General features: G+C 42.2%; 1 protein-coding gene across 4 annotated transcripts in view; it reads left to right on the top strand.

Annotated features, from left to right (window-relative positions):
* Positions 1–5,428: 5,428 nt before the first annotated feature.
* Positions 5,429–27,009, top strand: part of LOC311006009 (palmitoyltransferase ZDHHC14-like) — a 46,498-nt gene continuing 24,917 nt past the window's right edge. The window contains exons 1-3 of one of the 4 annotated variants that reach the window (XM_083998617.1): positions 5,429–6,163; positions 6,762–7,064; positions 19,139–19,299. In XM_083998617.1, coding sequence (XP_083854743.1) covers positions 6,823–7,064; positions 19,139–19,299 — 403 coding nt within the window. In that variant the 5' untranslated portion in view covers positions 5,429–6,163; positions 6,762–6,822. Of the gene's footprint in view, positions 6,164–6,223; positions 6,312–6,761; positions 7,065–19,138; positions 19,300–27,009 lie in introns of those variants that run through there. The other 3 variants (XM_083998616.1, XM_083998619.1, XM_083998618.1) reach the window with 3 other exon arrangements.

Raw genomic sequence — 27,009 nt, forward strand, 5'->3', positions numbered from 1 at the left:
AAACAAGTCTGAAAAGATCCTTCAAAATGTCCTGGAAGCTCATTGTAAAATTTGCCTTTTTTCGTATGACTCCATGTCTCTCTTTTATTCAGTATCCACATTTATACTCTGTGCTGCACATGTCACAAATAAATGTACAATGAACATCATTAAGCACCGGAGACGTTGCATTGTGTCCAGACAATCTTAGGCCAATAAAACTAACATCAACTGCTTACATGGTCTGCCTTTCATTGACTTCATCCAAAATCATTTGATCACAGGCAAAAATTCTTAAATTGGACAATGACTGAAATCCTGCATCACTCAGGGGTCCAGAGGACGCCTGATAAGAGGACCTGATTGCTTTTTGTCTGATCACAGTATTTGATTGTATGCAAATATCTCGGTTTAAAGGCAAAGATGAGATCTTTTCAGTTGTCCCTTCAAAGGTTTTGAATTTGGTTACTAAATGCCACCTCTAATGACCAATAGGGCACCGACAGATTAGATAAATTGCTCTACTACATCATTTTAGCTTGAAGGTGCTGAGTTCAGACGTGTTCACAGAGGCTCTTCCTTACCACAGACTGTTTTGTAATTTCATTTGAAGTGCTGACTCGTTTGTGCATATGACAAAAAAAGAGAGATTGCAGCAACTCTATAACCATGCGTGCAATGTGAAACTTGGCAGCAGTTCCAGCCTTTAGTCACACTGAGACATACTGTACAGCAACAGTGGGTAGATGGGGAGATGAGTGACAGAGGAATGAATCTTACAGGGCCTGCATTTGTTTCCACTTTCACTGTGAACCACACACTTTAAAAACTACCCTCTCTGTTTGTTGATGAATTTCTGAACCCACTGCAAGAACACAGACTTGCTCCCAGTTTAGAAACTCTTTCGACTTTGTGCTTAAAATCTATGACAACCCTGCTTTCCCTGCCAGTCAGTTTAGTTTACATGTAAGGACAGTGAATGCATCTGACGTTCTTTGCGAGAGAGATCCAAAGTAGAGCTACTCTGTTGACAGATTTCAAACAGAATGTAAATATAAATAGATGAACTCATCTATTGTTCACATGATACTCTCCTGTATATTCATGATGGGCTCATGCAACAGCCTGGCTCTCAACTGCAACACGTTCATTTCTATTCTCTGAAGATCCCAAACTAGAGCACTGGTTTCCCTGATTTCATCATCAAGAAAGAAGTCGGTGATCTTTCCATCCCCCCATTCTCTGCATGTAGCTTCCTCCTCACGTCCTCTCACCACTGTCACACTCCTGAGGCACATGTGCTCTAGATGAGAGGAAAACCACCAGGAGCAGGACAAACATCATTCCATGCATTCATTCAGACTTGATGTCACTCAATTGTTGGTGATTTTCCTGCTCTGTTAGTTTCTCTCTTTTATCTTTGGTTGTAGTACATGATGGTACTTTACAACTCCCTCTCTGTTTTGTGTTGATGTATTTAGTGTCTGCTGAGTGTGTAAGACATTTTGTCTTTGTCCTACGTAAGTGAACTCGTATCAGTTCCCCACAGTGCTGCTCTCTCACTGACCCTCAAGTTCACCTTTTGTTAAATGGTAGTAAGTTCTGACCTGTTATTCACCCACTTCAGTGATTTTAATACTAGAGGCATCCGCTTTTATTTCTTTTTTATTATATTTGATTCAAAATTGTACAGTGAAATCCCATGACTAGATTATATTTAGCCTCCAGCATTATTCACAGTGTGAGAGATTTTGGCCGTGCTACTGATCTCCCAATATCAAATCAAAGGTAATATTGTTATGATAAATGAATAGCACACTGTCATATTCACTTCACAAATTGTTTTTGGATTTGTCTCTACAGTCTAATGTTTATTATTATCATTATTTCTCTTATTTAGATGGCCGTTTGCCCAGACTCATAGGTCTGTCATTTTGTTTAATGAGGGCTCAGGTAGCAATGGCTTTTAAAGGCAGCGATAAACACAAATCAAAAATTCAGTTTACGTGTGAGATGTATTCCCTACTGTCTTTATAGTGCTGCCTGCTCCTTTCCTTTCACATTGAATATGTTTTCTAACATTAGTATGGAAGAAAGAGAAGCGCTAGAGAAGGACAGAGCTGCCAGCGATAAATTTTTCCACAGGTTACACTGACTGAGTGTGATAAGAGAATAGTCTTTTCCTAGAATTGTTACTTCCTATTTAGTAGGAATTTGATGTCTTTCTCCCTCCCTTCCTTTGCTAGGGGAAATGTGGGCATAATATTTAGTCCTATTTTAAGCTGCCGTTAATAATAGCATTCCTAAGGTTGACAACACAGGCAATAAACATACTCATCACAGGCTGTGTGATTGTAAGCTGGATTTCCTGGCTGCAGAGGCACAATCAGTCATTCTGGTCTTATTTAAAATCTTTACCGACACCTTAAAATTAATTACAGCGTGCCCGAGAGGCGCCTGACAGTTTGACTGATTCCCAACTAATGTTTCTGTGGAGAAAGAAATGATTCATATTACTTCTGGGTATGCCTTGGCATCTTAACTGTTTGCTGTATTGCTTTTTACACGCATGCACCTGCGCATTACAAACAAGAGACTTAGCCCACATACATCTGAGTGTTTTTCAATTCCAGCCTGTCATTTAGAGTTTGGAGGGAAAGTGGGTAGCTGTACTTTTTTGGTGATGGAGGATGTGTTTCAAGTAGGCAGCCAACCGCAGGAGAAAACCTCCCACACTCCTGTGCCTCTGAGAAGCTGAGTCATCGAGCTCTGACAGGATGGATGTGGTGGATGAGAGGAGGCCAGGTCCTTCATTGGCTGCTGTTGGCCCGAGATCCCCGCCCCGCTGCCTCTCACCGCTAACACAGGTGGATGAATGAGCACTGGGTAAACTGACCTTTCCAGTGACGTGTTACAATATACTGTGTAGTAGGGATAGTATGAACAGTGTTTTTTTTTTAAATCCGACTGGATCTGATCACTATGACCATCATTCCTCCCCCTTGATGAGGCTTTAATCTCAATGTGCTCTTTCATGTCCGGCTTTCCAAGCGAAACAATACTGCCTGGATGAGGCCTTGGCAGGATGTGATTCAGGCCCATGTTGTTCTTGGATTCAGACTCAAAGGCCCCTATCATGTCCACCCATTTCCCGACACAAACACAGCTTCAGCCATATGTCATCACGCTGCTTAACGAGCCCCATAGTTAAGGAATTAGTCTGGAGGACTTACAGATCATTAGCAGCCATTGAAAACATCCAGGGCTTTCCAACAGATTAAGTGAAACATGTGCCACTTGATAGCTTCACATGCCCAGCAGCAGCAGCCAATCATGTTGTCAGGCAGTTTGCAGATGCGTGACACAGCTTCAACTGCTTCAACAGCTTACACTACTGTACATGACCACTTCCTGAGACATGTCATTACGTCAGCGTGTTTGTTGTCGTATAAAGTAACGCAGTTTACCGACGCTCCATTTCCAATCTGTTTTTCAATCAATCAACATCAATGTTTCATAGAACAAATGTATTGGCAGATCATATAAGTACAGTGAGATGAAATGACTTCCCTCTTTGCTCAAAGTAAGTATGAACAATTAAGTCCTCTCACATATCAAGAAATAGAACCAGACTTCTTTCCAGATGACTGTGTGGCTGTGGGAGTGAATGAGCTAAATGCTTGGGTGCCTCCAGAGGTAGATGAGGAGGTGTGTGTGTGTCTCTGTGTGTGCACGTTCACATGTACCTGTGTGTGTGTGTGTGTGTGTGTGTGTGCGGGGGTGCTGAGAGGAGGACAGATGACAGAGGAACTGTAGGCCGATGGTGTAATCACCTGCACTAATGGAGCTAAACAGGAAATTGCGTCATCAGAGAATTGAACTTGGCATGTACCAGGCGACATCACTGCACATCTGTTTTCAGTAGAACTACAGTTTATATGACTAATAGCTAGTGCCCCCGGGCACTGAATGATTTACTGACAATACTGTTTGTTCAGTCTCTTCAGTCTTGTTATTATCTTCCTGAATCGTGTTGATTCATTTAATAATTGCCCTCACTGTTACGCCTGTGTGTTCAGGGCATTTACCCATGAATACCTAATTCCAACATGCATGAAAATATTTTGTAGTTTGCTGGGGGACATTTATGAATGTCAATACAATATTTCACTGTCTGGATTTCTATCCAAAATGTAAAAGCATGGATGGATGTATCATAAGAAAGGGATAATGGATTTAAGCAATTGGGCTCATTTAATGTAATGACCACCTGTTCAGAGTGATGTGGCTCACTGCAAACAGGGCCTCCTTCCCTGACTCTGTCTCCTTGTTTTACTGGCATTAACACACATGAAAAGTAGCTTGTATTGGTTCTGGGAATGTTTTACAAATAGGCCTACTCAATTATTCAGAATAGAGATGAACTGACATTGTCGTAGGTGGCCCTCACTATTCACCTCAACATCAAATTAGATCTGGGATATTCTGATAGCTCATCACTTCTCACCAAATGTGTAAGGACTAGCAAAATCTGATGTTAAAGGTCTTAGAATAGCCTACAGAAACCGCTTTTAAGAACCAAACACAGGATGTTTATTTTTGTTCAAATTGCATGCATCCTACACATAGGCCTATTGATGGTGTTTTAGATAATATAGTAGGCCTACTCCATCTTTAACCTGTATTGACATCGTATAGACTGTAAAAAGAATGGACGTAGCACCCGTGACGTCACCCATTGGTTTGGGGGAGTCTGTTTTGTGCCGCTACTACGGGGGTTTGAGCTGCGCCATGTTGGATTCTACCTCCCATATTTGGAGAGGTGCGGCGGTTGGCCGGCCGAGAACCCACCCACTGGCCTCGAAGCAGCGGTCTCCGGACCTGTCGCTCAACGTTTCCGCACCCTAATTGGCCAGAATTTTAAACCTAATAATAGTAAAACGGTAGAGTTGAAAAAAAATTCACCCCCCTCAGAGTGTGTGCGGGGGTAGAAACTATCAGTTGAGACCAAAAAAATAAAATGTACCAGGCTGTAAATATGTTTTTTTAAGCTAAAGTCGGCTATTTTAAGATGGGGCTCAAATGGAGTTGCTCCCTTCTGGAGCCAGTCCCATTGCAGTGTTTTGAACGCGGAAGTGAGCTTCACTTCTCAGACCGACAACTGCCCCCTTGATTGACATGGATAGGCTACATCATGACTTGGTTTCTCAACACTTTCTGACTTTCCCTATAGGCTACATTTTAGATTTGATTATAGATCATTATTGTATAGTAGTTGTGGATTTAGAGACATGAGAGGACATGGGTTACTGGAAATGTTTAGGGTTGTGATGTTTATTCAGAAGTTTCAATGGCCCCAGTATCCCCCCCAGGCGCCGCCCCTGCTAATCGGGCCCTCCCCCTCGTGTTACCGACGCCTGCAGCCAGGTCCGTGGACCGCGGCTTGGGACCCCTTCAACAGCCCGGCGTCCTTCCCCTTTGCACCTCCTCAGTAGTGAGTGAGTGACTTCAACCGCGGTCGGAGGGGGAGGAGCAGGCTGGGAGGCTCTGCTCCGCTGCCGTGTTGATGTTTGTTGTTTGCGAGGGTGGCAGCAGCAGCAGCACCGTGTGCGTGGACGGGGGGACACCGAGAGGAGGAGGGCTGTCGACCGGCCTGCCTGCGCGCTTCTTCTGTCTTCTGGCTGGGGGGGAATGCTGCAACTTTTTCCCCCAAAAACGAGGCGGAATGATGCGTATTCCTGATGATTGTTCGTCTGTTGTTGCTGTGACACACTGGGAGACATGGCTGTGAGGTCCTTCTTGGTTTGTGTTGTGCGCAAACACTCATAGTGTTATTTTTTTTTTTTTGCCACGGCCAGTCAGGATGCTGGAGCTCGTCTGAGAGCTCCCCGCCGTGTGTTGCTTTCTCTGGATTTCCCTTCCCCTTTACACACCAACTTCATCTTCTTTGACGACGACCGGGCCAGATTCAAAGTCGTTTTTTCCTTCTTTTTTCTCCTTTCTTTTTTTTTTACCCTTTAAACTTACAAAAATGGTGTTCCTCGTTTTGTCCTCGACTCGCAACAAACCTGGGTAACGACAGGAGCAGCTACGTGACAACACCCCGACACGACGCCGACCAGCGCTACTTTCCCTCGGTGAGGCAGCAGCGGCTCAGCGGGCACAGCGGACAGACACAGCCGGGGTGTGTGTGTGTATGGTGTGTGTGGTGTATGGTGTGTGAATGGTGTGTGTGTGTGTGTGTGTGTGGTGTTAGGTGGCTGACAGCGCAGCCCGGAGCTCACTCAAGAGTTCAGAGTTAACCAGCCAAGTCAAAGCACAACGAGGCTGAAGTGAGTCTCTAACTAAGCTAACTCAGCCCTCTTTAATTGCATAAGTTGGCCAACGTGCTAATATCAACTCTCCCACAGTCACCTCTCCACCTCGCTAGCCGCGTTAGCCTTAGCAGCGTTTTAAGGTTTAGTTTCTGTGTGATGCTAACAAAGGCGCTGTTAATGTGACGCTGTGGTATGCGAGAGCTGCTGCTGCTGCTGCTGGTGAAGTTATGTGCCAAGTTAGCTAACGTTACATTAGCCAAACCTGCTGCACTAGCTTTATTTACAGCTCACTCGAGGCTACACAGATCTTTGGGTGATAGTATAAGTGCGTTGTGTGAGCAGTAGCTGGATATTATTAATAACAATGTGTTGCACTTATCACAAACTTTCACTACACTTTGCACTGTGAATTGTTGGACTTGTTCTGTCAACTTTGCTTGAACTGGTTTGTGTTTTTCTTCACAGTGGCGCATCTGCCCCGGGATTTATTCAGCTGTGAGGATTTTTTCTTCTGAAACAGCGATTGATGCATCTCGGGGTGTCCGAGTCCATGAGAGAGTGCGAGTACAGCCAAATAAGCACTCGCAGCTCCACACCAATGGAGACCCCTTACAAGAAAAGGACCCCAAAGAAGAGGAAGTGGGAGTCCTTCCCCGGTCGGAATAAATTTTACTGCAATGGGAGGATTATGATGGCCAAGCAGACAGGGGTTTTCTACCTCACCCTTGTCCTCATTCTAGTCACATGTGGACTTTTCTTCACCTTCGAGTAAGTATTGTTGAAACTGTCTTCAATCCGTGTGCCCCCCACCCCCATCTGTTTTTATTTTTACACGAACACACTGACATTGTGGATCGGATGGGCTCAGCTGTCAGAGAGAAAAAAAAAGTTTAGATATGGGTCTGTTATGTCACCGCCATCACTGTGGAGTGGGTGCATTTCCTGTGATCTCTTCAGGGCTCAGCGACATGTCAGGACAAACTGGTTGGGGGGATTAGACACACAGGCATGTCTGCTTTGAGGAAGTACAGAAAATATAACTCTGCAGTACCGGTACGTTTGTTATACCAGTGAGCAGATGTTGTTGATGGAAACTTTGTGGTTCCTTTGAAAATGTGCGGGTTTCCTGATTTGCTTATGGGTTATGTCCTTGCACAGAATATTCATCTTAAAAAAGGGGGGGCATGCTGTATTCTGTGCCAGCTGTGGTGTCCTCAAACCAGGTGTTAAACCCTGTGTGTAGCTGATCTGTAGCTGACCCGAGTTTGATATTTAACCATTTGTTTTTCTAACTCTACACTGTGATACTGCTCTGCTCTTATAACTTTCCAGATAAGCAGCTGTCTCTTCATTGGTCTGGTTAGCATTTATCTCTTGACAAGTCATTAATTGCTTATAGAGTGGACTATTCAGTGTCTGTCAGCCTGCACTCCCTTAATCATGGTCTCACTATCCCCAAAGGAGCCCTCTGTCTTTCTCTCACTGGTACAACGACCTGTAATGAACAGGCACCATGCTTCTCTCTATATCGTCACATCCAGCCCCTCATCTTCACCTCGTCCTGGACAAATTGACCAACTGTGACTGAAGTACATGGTACAGCATGTAGACATAGACACTGACCTGAATGCTGCCAACACTAGAGTCTGCTTCCAGGAGATCTCTCCTCATTAGTCCAGAGTAATCACTATGACATGTATCATCTCAGAAACCCCATCTATAACAGATAACAATCCTGCTCCATCATGCAATTTGTTGCTCAATCGGAGAGTCTTTATCAGGGTAAAGTGCTTCAGAGCCACAGAGAGCTTTATAGGCAAAATACGTGCAGTGGTCCATGGTTGCTGTTCGGTATCTGTACTATAAAGATAGTCCACAATACACACTCTCTGGCCACTTTATCAGCTGCATATAGTGTAATCTAATTTAGTCCAATATAAAGCGTATACATTGGGGTTTTAGTAACATAGAGGTTGTAGTTGTTGTCTTTGCACTTCATAAACGTTTTTCTAATATCCTACCCCTCCTTGTAAGCAGGAGGATCAACATAATATTACATGTTATAGTGTAGTCCAGTAAGGCAATACCATCTGCTTTGACTAAAAGTTGAATGAAGGCTATTCTACTGCATTGTACCTGAGAAAATGGCCATTGAGTGTAGGAATGCCTGTAAATAGTTAGCATACAATCACTATTATAGACAAAACTGTAACATAAAGTTTGTAAATGTATAAAACATTGTGTCCTCACACACTTCAGAACATTTTTATCTGGTCTGTCATAGACATATTTAAACACATACTTTTTCTGACATTTTACTGACTAAACAGTTAAGTAATTGGGAAAAAAGACAGTGTGTATTATTTGGCTAATAGCATGTTTAGGGATCAATTTCATAACCACAAAACACTGATGTGCCCTTTTTTAAACCACTGCAGACCAGCATTTTTTGAATTCCTCTATCAGCCGTGACCTCTGGACCACTACATCTTTCAATACATTGTCACTTCAGCAAAGATACTGACATAACCCAAGACCAAAGGGCAGTGAGGATATTGCAGACTCAAAAATCTCCAACCCTCGTTATTATAGAAGAAAAAAAAGGGAGGGAAACATATTGCAGTGCCCAAATGAACCTGGATGTTCCCCAGCACCCACATGGAGGATACCAGATGCTTCCTGATGATGCCTGTCCCCTCTTGGATGGCTTCATTTCCTTATCCGTGAGTGACCAGTTAGTGGGCCAGGGACCAGTGCACTGTCCACTGTTTGTTGTGACAACAGGGGACATTTTTCAGGAACTCCGCGCAACCACAAAGCCACTTTTCAGCTTAGCACTGTCCGCTCTGCTCAGCTGTCCATGCCCCCGAGCCGACAGAGTCCTCCTGACTTTCCTCTCTCTCCCCCCACCCTACTCCCATCAGCTGAAAGAAGACATTTATTGGACAAGGGGAAAGTCAGCAGACCTGCATATTGGCTTCTGTTGTCATTAGCTGTAATGCGTTTCGATTAGATGTGTTTTTCTAACCCCTCGCGCCGGTTGTCAGCATAGCGGAGAAGAGCTCCTCATTCAGTTAGTAAAGGCTTCTTCTGTCTCTTGAATTGCCTCCGTATCCTTTTATGGTGCTTTAAATTAGACTGTAGTATGATCACACGTGGTCTGTATCTGTCTGGAGTCCAGAAAGAGTCAACAGATGGTGAGTATTTAGGGATGGAGACATGCACAGAACGTTTAGCTGAGATCTTTCTACATCTCCATATTTCTTTTTGCTTGTTTTCTTTGTCTCTGTCTAAGGGGTGCTCAGCCATGCACAATAAACCCTGTTAGTGACCGGCAGACTTTGGTCTGTTTATTATTCTGTTGCTGGCTCCCTCCAGACGTCCATGTGTGCTGTTGTTGCACATGTTGTTGCACACTTATGCCTAGTAAAAGTTCACTGAGGCAGATGTTTGAAGTGGTATTCTGTTACATTGTTGTGTTCGGTGTGAAAATGTATCTGAAGAACTACAGCTTTGGACAGGGAGAAGGCTGAACGCTTTGGTTTGAATTGTATTTTTATATGAACAAAGTTAGTCAAATGTAATATAGTGGTCATCAGAACTGGGCTGTGACATTAGGCAGTGAATACCTGCTACATGTGTGTTGCATTAATTTGTGAAACACCGTTATGGTGCTGAGATGAAATGGCGGCATTTATAGAGATCTTCTATCTACAGTAAAGAGCTTTGCAATGTCTCATTAGTCCATTAACACACACTGATGGCAGTGGCTGTGGTGCCTTGGGGACCATTGGGAGCTGCTTGGGGTTCAGTGTGTAGCCTGAGAACACTTCCACACATGGACAGGAGGAGCTGGGAAAATGCAGACCAGTGTTTATGGTAGATCTTGCTCTTCATCCTGAGCCCCCGTTGAATTAGTCTACCAACAGTACATTTGTGACTATTTTTATATTTATTTCAAGCAAATAATCCTTACCTTCTTTGAAGAAAATGATGGTAAATTGAATATGACATGTCACACGTACAGCATGATATACCGTAACATGGCTAGATAAAACTTTGGGCTGAGAGTTTATGATGGGTATTTTATATAAAACCTACTGGAGCCTGCTAGATCCACCTGGGATTTTAAGACTAAGTGATGATTGATGAAGAACACATTTGAAAAATCAGCAACACAGTGCTGGTATAGCAGTACTTGTACTAGACTGTTGTCACCCATGCTGTAGAGTTCAGTAGCTGGACTGAATGAATTTGCATATGTTTGGTTTAACTGTTTTATTTGTTAGCAACTGTAAACTGTTGAATGTTTTCCATACAACTGGAACTGGTTAGGGTGGTTGTTGTCACTGCCAATGTTTGATGGTTGAGTTTAGGGGTGAACGGCATGAATGGTATAGAGAGAACAAGTATGAATTTGAGCTGTGGTATGGATTTTGACTTTATTGGTAGAGCTGGAGTAGCAATGACACAACCAGAGGTAGCAACACAGCAGTATCATTTTGCATTTTTTTCCCACTGTAGTTTTGCACTGTAAGTGTTCTTAAAATACTTCTGCACGATGTGACACATGTTCTAGTCATCTACTGTTCTTATTTTGCAGTTCTTTCTTGTAGTTTTGTGTGTTGCAAAACTGAACAGCAAATTCTTTATCCTGAGATCAGAGCAGCGCATGTAGTTGATATCGGCATGCATAGGCTACAGCCCATTTCAGTGATGCAAGAATGGGTCAGGCTTTGTCCTGCACATTTAGCTGCATCTAATTTATGTCCATCAGTAAATCCTGTAGCCACTTTATTTATGGTGCGGTACACTGCTAGGGAGTGTGTTCTGCCTGGCAGGTCTGATTCACGGGGAAAATTCTTGCTCGCTGCGCAGAGTGGAACCGAACTGCTCCATGTCCACTCACATTTATCTGCCAAAATGAAATTTTCTGCTGTAAAACATTTAGAGATTATGTTTGCTCTCCACATCAAGTTCTTTAAACATTCACATTTCTTTTTCTTGCTTGCTGCTTCTTTTAAAAATTGCCCACTTTTTGACTTTAGCAGATGATGAGACCCACTCAAGAAAACAAATTGAGCCTTTTTAGCAGGTGGCTAGCTAAAGTGATCCTGTCATGAATACAACCTGAGAGCCACTAAACAAAACAGACTGGTTCCTATTTTGAATAGAAAACACAGTTCCTGTTTGATGTGTTCATAAAATATCTGTAGTAGTTATTTCCTTGAACCAAACTACTCTTTGTGCACCCGTCACCTGTGGCCATGATTTCATCTATGTATACCTTTTTTTTTTTTTTTTTTTTTACGAATGTCCCATTCCAATTGTGTATGCACTAAACTAACTAAGAGTGTAATCCATTTTTTAGAAGCAAAGGCCTTGGGGAAAATCCAGCTCAGTCACATAGCTTTTGGCTGACCAACTGTTGAGTCTTAATCACTTTGTCGATCAGCCGTTTGTGATCATAGAGCTGACCATGCTGTTGTGGCCAAGTTAAAAACAGAACACATGAAAAGAAAAAAAAGCACCAGACTAACAACTCAGTTGAAACATTAAGAAAGAAAATAATTGTATACAGATGAACTAAAGACTACAGATCACTGGGAAATGGTCAGAAAGTCATATTGTGCAATGGTTAAATTTTGAATTTACACATTTACAATCTCCCAATCTTAAAAAAAAAAAAAATTCAGCTGCTATACAAGTTGCTGAAAATAATCTTTTAGCTTAGATATCGTAATGATGAAACCACCTCAAGCTGATGTGGTTATGTTTGTGCACAGGTTAAATGAAAGGCCAACGCTTTAAATGGACTAGTAGGGCGAGGTCGGGTTCCTCAGAAATAGTCTTGGTCATCTCCTCCTAGTGAAAGAACGATAACCTTGTAACCCTATGAAATACCCCAGGCATTGTAGGCCTGCTTCATTCAGAGAATACAGCAGCTCTAAAGACCCCACTCAGGCATGCCATCTTTTCACTCTCCTGTTGTTACAAATTTGATAGAGTGAAATCAGTGAAATGGTTACCCTTTCTTTCTGGTACTATGTTAGTTCAGCACATACTCCAGAAGAATAGCAAGTGGGTTTGCTGCATGCTTGGGCAAAATAATAAGTCAGCTTTTGGAAACTCACAATGGCAAACTATTGCGAAAGAGTCTTTGTCCTCATAATTTGAACAGTCACACCCATGGTAGATGTGGTTTTCAAAGACAAGAAAAGCATTTCTCTCTAGCCAAGCTGACAAATATTTAAGAGTGAGCCATTCCTGATATAATCTCACTGTTTTCCATTCCGTTGAATAGAAAAAATAGCAGTTTCCACAAACAAGAGCATAAAATGTTCTGATTTTATGAGTGCACTCATTTCCTAGGTAGGTAAACAGGGTCAATGGAGATGACAGTCTTTACTGTTTACTCGTGTATGAATATCAGCTAGCCACATCTAGGTCATTTTAGAAGTGAATATGTTTTAGATGTGACTCTAATTCCTCACAGAACCTCCTGTCAGAGACTTTATTGCTGCTGTCTGTTTTGCTGTAGGAGCAAGAGGCAGAGCTGTCACCTAGCCTCAATGAAACCAGGAATCATGTCCAGCTGTTTGCTTTTTTGTAGTGTGATTCCTCCCCCTGCCTAGCTCCAAGCCTTCAATCGACCTTGCACCCTCTGTTTGTCACACAGCTTTCCCATGCTAGCACATTCACTTTCTGTGCCAGGGGTAATTGAGTGCATGGCACATGTTAGTGGGAAGGTTACGCTTGTGAATTTTGGGGCTCTCACGCACACATGACCGTTGCAGTCCTAGGATCGTCTCGTGCACCTCTGACATCTGTCTGAAAGGTGGAGGGAAATCATGATCCCATGAAGTAGTCGGGGCAAAAACGTAACCATTTGCAAAAGCTTGTCATGTTCAGTCGTTTCATTGACAAATGACTTGGCCTACAGCTAAGAGGGGGTTCATGTTCTGCCCTTGCCTGCCATCTAAAGCAATCAAAATGTAATAAAAGGCAAAGCTGACAAAGCTTTGTATCCATGTAGCCAGATGAATAATGAGACTTTTGGATGAAAGGCCACAAAGCCAAGTGCTTCAAATGCATTTTAACACAACCTTAAGCACATTTGAATATATTCATATATTTGGTTGTTCTGCAGCTTTCACTTGTATCTCTGGCTAAACTATACCTCCTCTCAAGCAAGTGTAATAGGCCCAGTTACTGTGTGTGCTGGAAGTAGGATGATCTGTTTGATAGAAGTTTTTTTTATACAGTATTACAGCACATTGATTGCCTATAAAGCTGTATTGGCCAAAGAGGAAAATAAATTAGGATGCTGTTTATCTCAGGTGGTGCTGAAAGGACACCTAGTGATCAGTGCAGGGTGAGGCAAACCATCACATGGTTGCATCAAGCAGAGATGAAAGTCCCCAAAGCTTAACTCCCAGCTGAGTTTTGAAAAACTGGTCGGCACCATAAGAGGATTTAACAGGAAATGTGATAACGGTAATCTGGATTGGATTATTGTTGAGATTAGCACACCCTATGAGAGGCAAATGAATCGGGAAGCCTCCGCAGACCCTATTGAGGTAAGAAGATTTACCTTTAGGATTCTGTGCAAGTAATCAACATGTCCCACTGGTGCACAGAGGACATTTGCTGAAAAAGAGCTGCGATATCAGATTTAGCCTGACATCACAAGTAGATTGTATGTTAGATTATTTCTGTGTGAAAACATTGTCTTGCTTGTAGATTAGATATATTAAATTTACACCAACTGTTAATGGAGTTAGATAATTAGCAGGGTTTATTCTGATTGTTGTGTTATTTTCTACTTGCCATGCTACAATACAATGCCTTAAATGGGCTTTCAAACCAAAAAATAATATTACAAAATCTAATCTTCTCTGTGCATCAGGTTCACATGTGTCACTGCCAGCTTACTACTTTTTCTAAACTCCACCCTAATGGCAATATATACTACAGAAATTTATATAAACATTATTTGTAAAAACTAAGTTTTTCTTTTGTTAACGAAATGCTGACTGCTGTTTAAATGCTTGTGACCATCTTACTCAGGTTAAAGTCATTACTCACTCTGTATGTCTACATTGACATGTAGTAATGTCTCTTGCAGATGCATTAACCATATGTTACGATGGTGTTGCCCTTGGAATTAGCTATCGAAGCTTTGCTGCATTGCTATCAACACTGACTAATTCACACACTGACAGTCAAGCAGTTCATTTTTATAAGTTGGTTTCTGTTGGTGAGTTATCATCAGTACAAACTGTCACAGAGAGTCATCCCAGTAATACACAACTTCAGCTCAGCTCTGATTGCCTTAATTGACCAACAAGGCTGTTTTTGTTTGTCAGCCTGTTGCTCCAGGAATTTCACTGATGAAAATTATGTTTGATAAGTTTATATTTAGAATGTTTGGTCAAGTTTATTTTTGACACTCCCACGGGAAGCCAGGCTGGATTTGACTTTTCATTCTTCTCTGATTTGTAGAGTGCATTGGCTGCTGAGTGTATTGCGCTTCTAATGTGAATGATTTTGGATAAAGACACACAGCTCCATTGCTGCTTCATGTTGTGTCAAACAAATGCCTGCGTGAGGGTGAGGGCTGATTAGGCTACATGTCCACAGAGAGGGCTGGTAAGGAAACAGGCAGGGATGGTAAAAGTTTATGTATTTGTTGACGTTCACTTGCCCACTCATACGGCAGGAATTCTGCTGATGGCCAGTGCAACTGTGATAGACCAGTCCATTGTCGATTTGTCTGTGAGAGCGAGAGAGTGGGGCAAGGAGAGGCAGTGAATCGGTGCATTGTGTACATAAAAATAAACTCTTAAAGAAAAATTAGAATTTTTACACAATAAACAAACACAAACAGTAAAACATTACCCATTTAAAAGATTTTGAAAGGCCTTGAAAATCAAAGCTGGTTGATATTTTGGCAGGCTGCTACAAAAAAAAGAAAATTGTACGGGAAACACTGTTGTTTTTTCGGATTCTTTCCCTCTTTTGATCATAAATTCTTTCCGCTAACTTTGGACTGGACAAGCAGGATTGATCCCAAGTTATGTTTTCCATATGAATGTCTTTCTGCTCGACATCTGTTTTGAGGTTAGTACAAAACATGCGCGGCAGCCCACATATTTACTGGAAGAGAACAATGGCTAGAAAATGACATTTCGAAGCACATTGTCTACTCGTATTTCTTCTGTAGTCGAACTCCCCACTGTATTTCTGTATCAAATGGAACAATAATTCAGCCATCGTCCTCTAAAACCATTTGGTGTGTTGAGACGTTTTAAAGGATTGTAGTAATGTTATCACACTGTCTATATCTTGTTGAATGTCTGTTTCCTTTTTCCTTCCTTGGAGGCTTCAGCTCACTCATGTGGCTGTTTCCAGGGTAACCACATTCCCTCTCGAAATTTACCATGTCTGACATTGGATACTGTCCGTCTCCATGGCAACAAAGCCCCTAAAGTCCCAGTTAAATATAAGATTTGGTATCCAACTAAAAGGAAAACGAAGGTGTAACTTTGGAATTGTCCGCTTCTTTGCCGATGTCCAGTTTTTCCAGTCCTTTACAGAAAAGATGGCTGTTGAAATTACTCATGGTCTTTACCTCTCGTTCAGTGACTGATACAAATTGATTTCCGGGACTTTGTCTTCAGGGAAAATTTAAACCAGGCAAGGTGTTGCCTACCAGCAGCTCATCCACGTATCTCTATTGATTCATGTCTGTAGGGCAGGCAGGCTCTCTAATGGTTTCAGTGTTTAATCTCTGTCTGTTTCTACCAACCTGTCACTTTCTATCACACATGACCGCCTTTTCATTAGGCTCCTGATGTCCGACACATCGAGACAAGGCCTTTGAGGACAGAGGCACGATTTTGTGCAGCTTTCTCAGCCATCCCCATCACCACTTACCAGATGACAAGTTTTGAAATGTCGTAATATTGCCATGGAAGAGCGCACTAATCGGCATGTTCTGGCTCTCCCCCTGCAGAAAGACAGAACAGCGTGTTCACACCATTCTGTGCTTTTGCAGCGCTAAATGACCTTTGTCAATATTTGACTTTTTGGTGGGAAGTCTGACTTTCTCATTGATTACTTTTTAAAACCATTCAGATCTTGGCTTTGGGCTTGCTGTCACAGATTTTTGAACTGTAGTTGTTTCCCATTAGCACCTCTAATTGGTGGTTTCATTAATAGTTTAAAGGACAATTAACATTAACAGGCAGAATAGAGGTCGAAGTGAATCAGTAGTTGTCAGATAATGACATCAGACTTTGTTTTGTTTTGTTTTTCAGGGGCAAATGCAGACAGACTATAGGAAACTGATCGTCCATGAAAGTGCCAGATAAAACAGGACACACAGAAGTCTGTTCTATCGATTATTGTAGTTGATACAACTATAAGAAGTATTTATTCTTGGTATTGACATAGAACTGTGGCCGTTGTTTGGTTAATGTCTGTGTAGATACAGAAAAAGACTTGAAATCATTCAGGTTGTACTGTTGATATTGTACTTAAGTTACCAGGCTAAGAGCTGGGTGGGTTGTCTTAACTATGTGATGATGATGTTACATTTTTTATGCATTTTCAGCCCCCAGACAAGAAACAAAGAACTGAGCTTTCTCCCTGCATCGCTGGAGTAGTCATCTCGTTTCAGCATTTCCTAAGGCATTGTCCTCTCAGCTCTGCCTAAGTGGTCAGAAATCTGCTGGCATTTGTTTGTTATTTGTCTCCTCTCAGCATAGGAATTGAAGTGGTTTTGGTCAAATCTGTTGAAAGATGCCTAAAACCTTTTTTTCCCCCATTGTTTCTATAATCTACATTACCAAGACATGCATTATTGATGCAGAAGTAATGATATGAGATCATATAACTTAATATTATATTTATGTTTGTATCCTGAAGACAAAGAGGAAACCCACAGATTTCTACAACCGGTACTTACTTTGTTTGGAGGGAAAGTATTTTGCTAGGCAGGAGCAACAAAGCCGTTTTCTGTTTAAACAGCGACCGCCAGATTTGGAAGATTATAATCAGAAGAATTGTCTGCAGTAGTGCCCCGCCAGAGATAAGAATATGGCCTGTATTAGATTACAATCTCAGGACTCAGTGCTGAATGGTGCGTCTCCTCCCTGCCCAGTGCAGGAGCCAGAGGCTGGTGGAGGGTTGCAAAAGGACTGAGGGATGTTAAATGAATGTCCTCCTAGCAAGTGTCTAAGTTGTGTATATTGTATATGGACACAGGCGGTGTACAGAACAGTGACCCTGGAAACTCCAGGCAGGTGTTGAACTGGAGAAATGTTTGTGCTGTGCGGCGTTGTCCTGCCTGGAGCCCCCTGCTGATGTCCTAGACAACCCGGTGGTTTTTTTTGTGCTCAGTCCAGATGTAGAGAGCAGAGAACTGGTTAATGTCCACTCAGATGTCGTGTCACAGCTCAAACGTAAAAAAAAAACAAAAAAACATAAGTATTTGAAGCATCTTTTTTGCCCTCTGGCTTACTTAGCTCACGGGCAAGTTACACCTTACTGCCATAAGATTTAGAAATGTGTCTGTTTTGTGGTCTTTGCTTGGATGCCAGGTGTTGGCTGACCTTATCTCCACCGCCTCATGGGGTCGTCCTCTCCAGCAGTTGAGCGTGTGCAGATGATGCTCCAAGTCCAGTTAGCACAGATCAGCAAATCTGTGTAAATGCTCCAAGTCCATATTTGCATCCTCCGTATCCGCTATCATCGGTGGAACCCAGCATCGCAACCCTAAATATAGTTTGGCTTGGGTTATCAGCTTAACTGGTGTTGGCGTAGATCAGCGGATGTAACTGGCCTCCCAAGGTGTTACCATCTGATGGCTGGTGTGATAGTGTGATAGTGATATCATGTCCAGCACCAATGTAGTGTACATTTTATTCACAAGCAAATTCATTGTGGCTTAAATTAGAATATTAATTAAAAGAATGGCAATATACTTAGACATCCGTAATTCTATAACATTTTATTTAAAAGCAAACTGCTTCTAACTGTTTAACTTTACTGTAGACAGAAGAGCCACTTAAAAATCCTCAGTGAATTAAGGATCTCATAGTTTTCAGTCCTTTTACTCACTCTATAAAATCTCTGATATCTAATACAAGGTATTTTCACTAAATAAGAAGGACACTTACAGAATATTTTTGCATTTGGTGCATTTATTTAAATAGATAAACAGATGAACAGATTTTTATTGGAAACCCTGGCTCGACTCTCAGGACTGTTTTGCATTCCTCAACAGCATCCCTCAAAACATATGGTAACCACATGGTTCATTTAGTTTCCACTGTCTGGAGTAGAACCTCTGTGCTGACCCCTACATCCAATCCAATAGTCTAGAGACTAGCAAATGAAATAGGATGTGGCAGCCTATGCCTCACCTCTGTAAGACTAAATGTAATTACTGTAATAACCACCTGCACCATTGGCTATTTAATGGGATTATGCTAAATTGTTTCATTAGAGCAGATTACAACACAGGGGACTGAGCCTCATGTGTGCATTTGTGTGTCTGTTAAGGAGATGTATGCACTTACTGGTCATTAAACCACAAGTAGATTATCATCTCTGAAACTTGAGGGCTCGTGTCAACTACCAATCAGTGTCATTTATACAAGCTCAGTGTTGTGTGCTAATGTTTATAAGAAGAACAGTTTGTTGGCAGATATGTGCCTGTTAGTCATCAGCTAATATTAATCAAGTCCTCCATTTTTTTTGACCAGTCTGTCAGAGCCACTTTTCTTTTTTTTGTCACTCATTTATCTTTTTCTCTCCTCTTCTTACCCTACCAGCTGTCGGTTCCTGGCACTGCAGTTGACCCCGGCCATCCCAGTCATAGGAGGTGTGCTGTTTCTGTTTGTACTGGGCACGCTGCTGAGAACTAGCTTCAGTGACCCAGGGGTGCTGCCCAGGGCCACCCCAGATGAAGCGGCTGATCTCGAGAGGCAAATAGGTAAGCCTACACTCTTGACTATGAGATAGTTTTAGATACCAGTGCTTTCAGATATAAGAATTAATTTGAAAACACTATTTTTGAAGTTGCATTCGTGCTTCTCCTCATGTCAGCTTTCTTACTGTGTCCTTCCTTGGACATATTCCTTTACCAGTGCTGCATATTTCACTAACCCATATTGAGTTGTTCCTTTGTATAGTATGTCAAAGAGGTGTCTTTTCATATCTCTTGTTATAATCTCTCCATTCATCCAATGCTATTCTCCCTGTCTCAGTTTATAGTTACCTCTATTTTAGATGCTGTATTTTTTCTGAGTAAGCCCCTCTGCATGGTACTAATCCAGCAGAGCTCCAGTGTTTTTACAACCTCTCATACACAGTGCCAGATTATCTGGCTGATGTGTCTGGAGTTGGTCTGAGTTGCCAAAGAAATGGGGATCAGGCTTCCACTGACTGTAAAGGCACTCTGCTTTTAGGTTGAGGTGAAATATCGGTGCTGCTTTGACCAAATGGACTTTGATCTGTTTATTTCTCTCCATCCTATTCGGAGGCCTCCATTTGATGTATTACCTGACTCATAAATTGTGTTTTGATAACTTCAAAATCTAATTTATGATGTGAAAGGTAAAACTGTTGGTGCATTAGGAATCACTTGATATGAAGTAACTGAATTACCAGCATCGCAGCACTGCCCATGGTTTGCCACGAGTCACAATCAGCCACGGCTGCTGCAGTTTGAGATGTGGATTCAGTCTGCTCATGCAACTCACAGCTGCCTCTTTCTTTACATTATATTGCATTGCTTTAAACATCAATAATCAATAAATAAATCAATGCAACTAATGTAGGATTTGGCTACTCTCTTTAAATGTTGCTGTGTGTGTTGTTATTGTGTTATTGAAATGTTGAGCAGCCATTCAAGACTTCCTTTTTCTGTAGAAACTACTTGTTTATGCAGAAACTCAGAATCTGAACCATTAACTGTGTGAATGAATCATATAAAGGTTGTGTTTACTAATTTATTCTTTCACAATATAAATTAAAGGAAGTACCAAAATAAGGAAGATGAATTTACATGTTGAGAAATTGTATGTGGTAACATAAAGACCTTAGTGTAGGGAGAATCATGCCCGAGGGAACCTTTATGCAAAAATCTACAGTGGTATTAGATGCAGTTTAGTTATTAACCATAACGTTGCAGAACTGAGTCACCACTCTCCAGTAGTGTCCTGCTGCCCTGTAGCTAAATGGATTATCACCACTGTACTCCAAGGTTTAACTTTCTAAACCTCCCTTTTAAAACCTCCTTTAAAGTTTTGGTCCTTTTATTTGGAATGTGGAGCTTCTGTTTCCCAGCAATGGTCCTTTCCGTGCTTCAGGCCATTGGGGCCTCATTAAACAAACTCTGGACCGGCTTAATTAATCTCATTAGGAGACTTAAAAGCTTTTGGAGGGAAGGTAAGGCACAGAGAGCTTGGAGCAGCGGGCTGAAACAGCACTCTGCAAGAGCACCATGTTGTATTGGCGAGCATTTTTTCAGAGGATAAACAAATTAAAAGCAGAAAATATGAACATTGTTGACCTAAATACCATTCGCCCCCCCCCCCCTTCTCTACCATCAGTTCACCCCAATTAGCTTTTGTTCTGTACATTTCCAAACATAGCCATTGGCTGTTTCTAAACGTGAATATCACATTGACAGACAAATGATTGCTGCGATGTTGTTGACTGCCTGAACCCAGATCTGTGTGTATAGGCAGTGAAATAATACTATAGACTAGGCTTGTTTTGAAGGAGTTCCTTTAACAAGTTTGTATTTTTGTGCAGTTTTTTCAGTAATTTCTGTTGGTTATAGCAACATTTTCTCACTCACCAACTCTACTTAGTGCACTTGCATGGCCACAGCATTTTGAATTTTATCTTCTGAGAACATGTTTAGATGAATGTTTCGATTCGTTAAGGTGAAGACAGTTTCCATTGTAGCTGGGTGTTGCAGTGCCTTCACATCTTGGCAGTGTTTCCCTCAAACACCCACATCCCTTGGCATTTAAGATGCTGCCAGAAGACTAATAGACTGCTTCGGTGTTGGTGCCATTATGGCTACCATTATCTGTTATCCCCTTGACAGAACCTAGCTTGTAATAGCGCAAGGATTTTATACACACACGCAGATAAAATGCACGTAAATACCTCGGGTGTTTTGTGACCTTCAGCAAGGATTTAAAATAGTGAGAGGTAAAGGTTGTTGCCTTTTTCCCACAGCCGGTAAAAAAAAATCTTTGTTAAAATGCATTTGCTTCTCCTCACTGAGTTACTCACTGTGTGCTGTTGCTCTTCTCCTGCTTTCTCTTTCTGTCAGTCTCTATCAGTCTTTCTAAAGCAGTGTCTTCCTATAAATAAACCCCATTGCACCGTATTTCCAAATTTTCAAACACCCACCTTCATTCTTTGCTTCCTTTCTCCGGTCGCGTTGTCCAGACCCATGAACCGCTCTGCTGTTTGGTTCATAGCGTGGCAGCTTAACATGCGAGGCGTTAGCAGGACATCTGTAAGCGCTTAGCTTGATCATCCAACTCCGTCCCGAGCCTCAACAGCAACCAGCCTCGCTGTGTCCTCCAGGAGAAAACACTTAATGCCTGTCTCTTTCTATCTCTCTCAGCTGCACTTTGTTTTTACCACTTGTATTTGCTTTTCTGCCCATCTGTCTTGAAGCGGTGATGAAAGTGCATTCTGAAGTTGTTAAATAGTTTACAATGTCTGCTTTCACTCCCCATGTTTGCACTTTTATGTAGTGTGTTTGTACATGCTTTCTCATGTCAGTGCTCCTCATTTGTCCTCCCTACCTCTGCTTCTCTTCAACAGGACTTATTCCTTGACTTTTTTTTTGTCAATTTTTATGCAAAACTTTTTTTTTTTTTTTTTACTACTCAGAAAACTGTGTGGATACAGATACTAACAAAGCAGCTGATACACTTAGCGAGTGCTGTTAACCTTTTCACATGGTCATGCTGCAATGCTCTTTACCACTTCGGGCTTTGGTTCGTATACTATGCTTAGTCGCTGTTTTATTTGATGTGCAGTTTGATGTACGGCTCTTGCTCACCCCATTTACCAAAGTGCCATCCATTAATCTCAGATAAGATTTTCCATAAAAACCCTTGTAGAGAAGAAGAAGACATAACTAATATTTGCTGAGTGCTGCAAATTACAAACCACCACATGACTACAGTTTACATCCACTGTATCCTACGCATGTGCAGTGTATGCAATGCATGTTTATCCCAATTGAAAAAAGTCCTTGAATACTCTGGCCATCAGCAGTCCAAGGAGGGTTTTTTTTTATTCACCAGCAGCCTCATAAATAGTTAATGATGTTTTCAAGTCAAAGTGCTACAAAGCTCAACTTCAACACTACTCCTATTGATCTGTTGACCAAACAACAGAGGAACTAATGTTGGTACAATATGAGACATCAACGTTTCTCATCCTCCCTGTACTTCAGAGGAGAAAGCTGATAGCTAGGCCTCTGCTGTCATCATTGTGAGCAGCAGATATCTCTGCTGTCTGCCAAATGCTTTAGGCTTTGCCTGTGAAAACAAGGTCAGAGTGGGAGGCCTGTATTGTAGCCCACCTCAAACGAAATCAAATGTGGCATGTTTGCACAGGTAAAAAAAAAAATGGAAAAAAGAGATGAGACACTATACCGTGCATGTCATCTTCATTCTCAGTATCTTGTCATTCTTTCTGTCGTACTCCTAATCCTGCAGAAATACCATGTGCACATGTGTCAGGTTGGTGGAAGAGTGGAAAGCCAGAGAGAAAGGTAGCACAGCTTGTTGTTTATCCCAGCTTGAAATGGAGACAAGAGTTGAGGTCTCCTCAGTGCGCCACGTTTGATGTCTATGCATGTCTGCCTGCCTGCCCAATATGTCAGGACTAGACAGGCTGGCATCAGTACAGCTACCACATGCCAAATCCAAAAGACTCTCTAAAGCACTAATCAGAGTGAGAGATGGTCAGAACTGCCTGTTTCCTTGCTTCTACCTAATATGGTCCAGGCTAGCTGGTGAATGTTAGGACAGCTTCACAGTTTTTTTTTGTTTTCCAAAGCTGCCAGCTAGACTCAAGGCCAACTGAGGAAATAGATTTTGGAGGGCTTAGAGTTTGGGCTGCTGGAGGAAGGATGGGCACATCGGTAGAGGGTCCAATGACATTTAGGCTTTTCATGAGAGCAGGAACAGTCAGTATGGCTGTTTGAAGGTGAGGACTTCACTGCTGGGCCATGGGCCGATACCCAGCCATCACCAACAACGGCAGCCTCCAGTGTTATGTTGTAACAAGCATTAGGGCCGTTGCAGTGATCTGGGAAGAGGGTGTTAGTGGCGGATGTTTACCACTAGCCGAAGTTAGCATCGAGCTAGCTTACCACAACGGCCCTCATACTTGTTACCAGTCCAGGCTTTAGTTGTCGGTGACGTGTGAGTATCCGTACGTGGCTCCAGCGCTTCACTCAGACTGCATTTATTTTTCTTTGCAGTGAGAGAGAGAGAGAGACATGCTAGCTCTCGCTAACATCTAGGACAGCTAGTGGGGCTAGCAGCCCTGACCCCTCGTACTCTGCTGCACGTAGCTTCATCTGAGGTCCAGCTGGAGAGAAAAAAAATGACTCTCTCGCTCTCCACCTGGAAACGTCCCCGCGCACAACAAAACACAGCAAAAGACCAAAACACAGGCAGGGGGAGGGGGTGCTGCAGACACAGTCACCACCACACAGGACTAGAAGCCCATAGGTGATTAAGACGGATTTCATTTGTATAAGTCTAGTGTTTATTTTGGGGCAAAAAACTCCAGACTCAACCTTTAACTGAATAGAAGTTTATGTGTGCTAATCAATGTCTGGGATGTTTCCAGGCCTTTCATGAGAGTGGCATGGAAAATGCAACATTGTGAAGGTGTGATTCACCTCTGGGTATTGTGGCCCTAACAAAGACGTTGACTTTGCAATGTTAAGTTTATAAAGTCATTCTAACATAGTTCCATCTACCGTTTCTTTGCTTTAGTTTAGACTTGTGCTCTTTGCCTTGGCACCACACCGCCGTCAGTAGAGTTTCCTGACTCTTTCCACTCTGCCAAAGTGCATAATGTAATAATGAATCTAAAATTGCATGAAGTGTGCCGCTTGTTCGGAGAGTGAACCTTGCTGAGGGAACACAAGCCAGACACCCTGCTGCTGATGCAATCAGAGATACTTGATTGGGTGACGTAATGACACTGTCTGTAAATGTGGCCATTAAAAATCTGACTGCAAGTTTAAAGTCTGTGATTGGAATCTAAAATGTTGATATTGCAGAATTAAGGGTTTTTTTTTAATGATACTATTTAGCTCTTCTTTCTGTTGCCACCAGTTAATCTCTCATTTCACATTGTTACAGTATTTCCACTCAGCACCGAGGTCATGCACTTGTTAAAGTTACAAACAAAACACTGAACTTTTAACCTGGGTTTTTTTTTCCTTTTGTGTTTTCAGTGGAAACACAATTAAAGATATTCTTTATCAACAAATTCACATGATATACCATTGTCTATTATGTGCACCCTGTTTAACCCTGTTTTGACTTTGTGTTGAAATGTGTTGTTGTGACTGTCTTTGTCAGTGTTGCCAGATACTCAAAGAATATAGCCAATTACCAGAGAGTGAGAGCGAGAGAGAGAGAGCAGCTTGAGCTTTAATCACATTATATACACCTTCCACTCTCTGTGATAAGACTCTGTAAACGTGCTTGTTGGCTTTTAACACCTTGTATATCTGCTCATAGAGTTGAATTTGCTTTGGCTGGAGGCGAATTTTGACGCCGCAACACGAATAAACTGAGGCCTTTTTGATTAACAGCCGTGTCTTGAGCAAGACAAGGTATTAGAGGTGACTACTTATTTCCATCTTGGCACCAGCGTCCGTTAAATGCTGACCATTACGCTGTTAAATGCCACTGAACATCAAAAAGCTGGCACCATTTGAAATCTCACAGATAGTGTAGTTCACTGATTCTGACCTGATGTCCGGCTCCGACTGTAGAATTTTTTAGAAAATAAGAAATAAAAGTGAAATACATCAGGTAGAATCCACTGATGTGTTTCAGAGATAGTCTCACTATGACCGGGTTTATCAGAAGCACGGTTTGTGTAAGTCGTGTCCAAGGCCCTTTCTGCCCCCGCTGCTGCTGCTGCTGCTGCTGCTGCTGCTGCTGCTGCTGCTGCTGCTGCGACGTATAAGAATGAGTCCCTTGTTCTGAATGACAGACCAATCATAATTCTAAAGCCGGTGCTTAAACCACTACCGTGACTCTCCCTCCTCCCTCCTCTCTTCCCCTCACCGTGGCTTACCACCTTAGGTCACTTTCATGTTTGAATTCATCGTTATTGGCTGCATAATAAGCAATAGGTGTGCAGCCAGTGGAAACAGGGCTCTATTACTAAGCCGCTTGACATCTTTACTCCTGCATTGGTGGATTGCTGGTACATGGACCTCAATCTGTCCTCCCTTATTATGACTGACAAAAGGGGGGCATGTCAGCAAGGGAGGAAGAGTTTAGCACAGTTCAACATGACAGAGACAGATGGAAACTCCCTGAAAGTAGCCATCATAGAGGGGGAGACGGAGTAGAAATAAGCAGCACTGTGTTAAAATTTGCAGGAGAAACTTAATCTTACCATTGTGTTTTATTCTCCCCGGGCAATTAAAATGTATACGTGCCGGCTTGTGCTTGTACTTTACAGTATGAAACTACGTTTGATTTCCCTGCTGATGTGAAGCTTTCTTCATTTAGCATCTGCTCACAAAACTCTCAGTATCCAGGACGGGGTTATGTAACACAGTGGTAGGTTTTATACACCCTCCCTATGACTTAAAGCTTCCCCTGCAATCTGCCACTTATGTAAATTTGATCATGAGTGCTGTGAAGAGTCATTTTTATACTCTTTAAAGATCCCCTCTGGTAAAATAACTTTTCTTTTCTGTTCTCCCCATTCTGTCGTTTTTGGCCAGTCTAGCGGCTTTCAGTGACAGATTTGAAAAAAACACATCTATAAAGACATGATGGTCAGTGGATGATGGAGCTACAGAGGGGGGGGGGGGTAGAGCAATATACAGAGTGGATGTGTCACAGTATAGCTGTTGTTGGAGCGTAATAATAAAACATAAAAAATACACCCAATATCTTTATCATCATGCTTTTGTTCCATCCATAATGCTTCCTCCCTCGTCTTGCACTCTCCCACGCACAGCTTTCTTCTTAATGCACTTAAGTGGGGAAAAAAAAAATCTATACATATGACTCACTTTGGTAATATAATGAAAGTATTAACATAGCTTTTGTAATCATTTTTCAATAGGTTATCTCAATACATTACTCTGTGTCCTTGTGGATCACATCAGGCTTCATCAACCAATGAGACGTCCAGGGTGAAGCAGCAGCTGCGTTGCCCCGCTCTCTCCGCTGCCATATTGCAGCTTGGTCTAATACCTGACCAGGCTGTTTTCCCCTCGCTGTAATCCTTCACTCAGACACTTGTCACATCCAGACTTCTGAACTGAGTCCTTGTGGCCTTGGCCAAGACCTTTCTCAGTTCAGCCCAGAGTGACAAAGTAAGTGACGTTTGAAGCAGAAGACATTTATCCTGAGGTGGCCTTCGTCCGGATGGAGAACAGTTCACC

The sequence above is a fragment of the Trachurus trachurus genome (assembly GCF_905171665.1).
Source record: "Trachurus trachurus genome assembly, chromosome: 22".
NCBI lineage: Eukaryota > Metazoa > Chordata > Actinopteri > Carangiformes > Carangidae > Trachurus > Trachurus trachurus.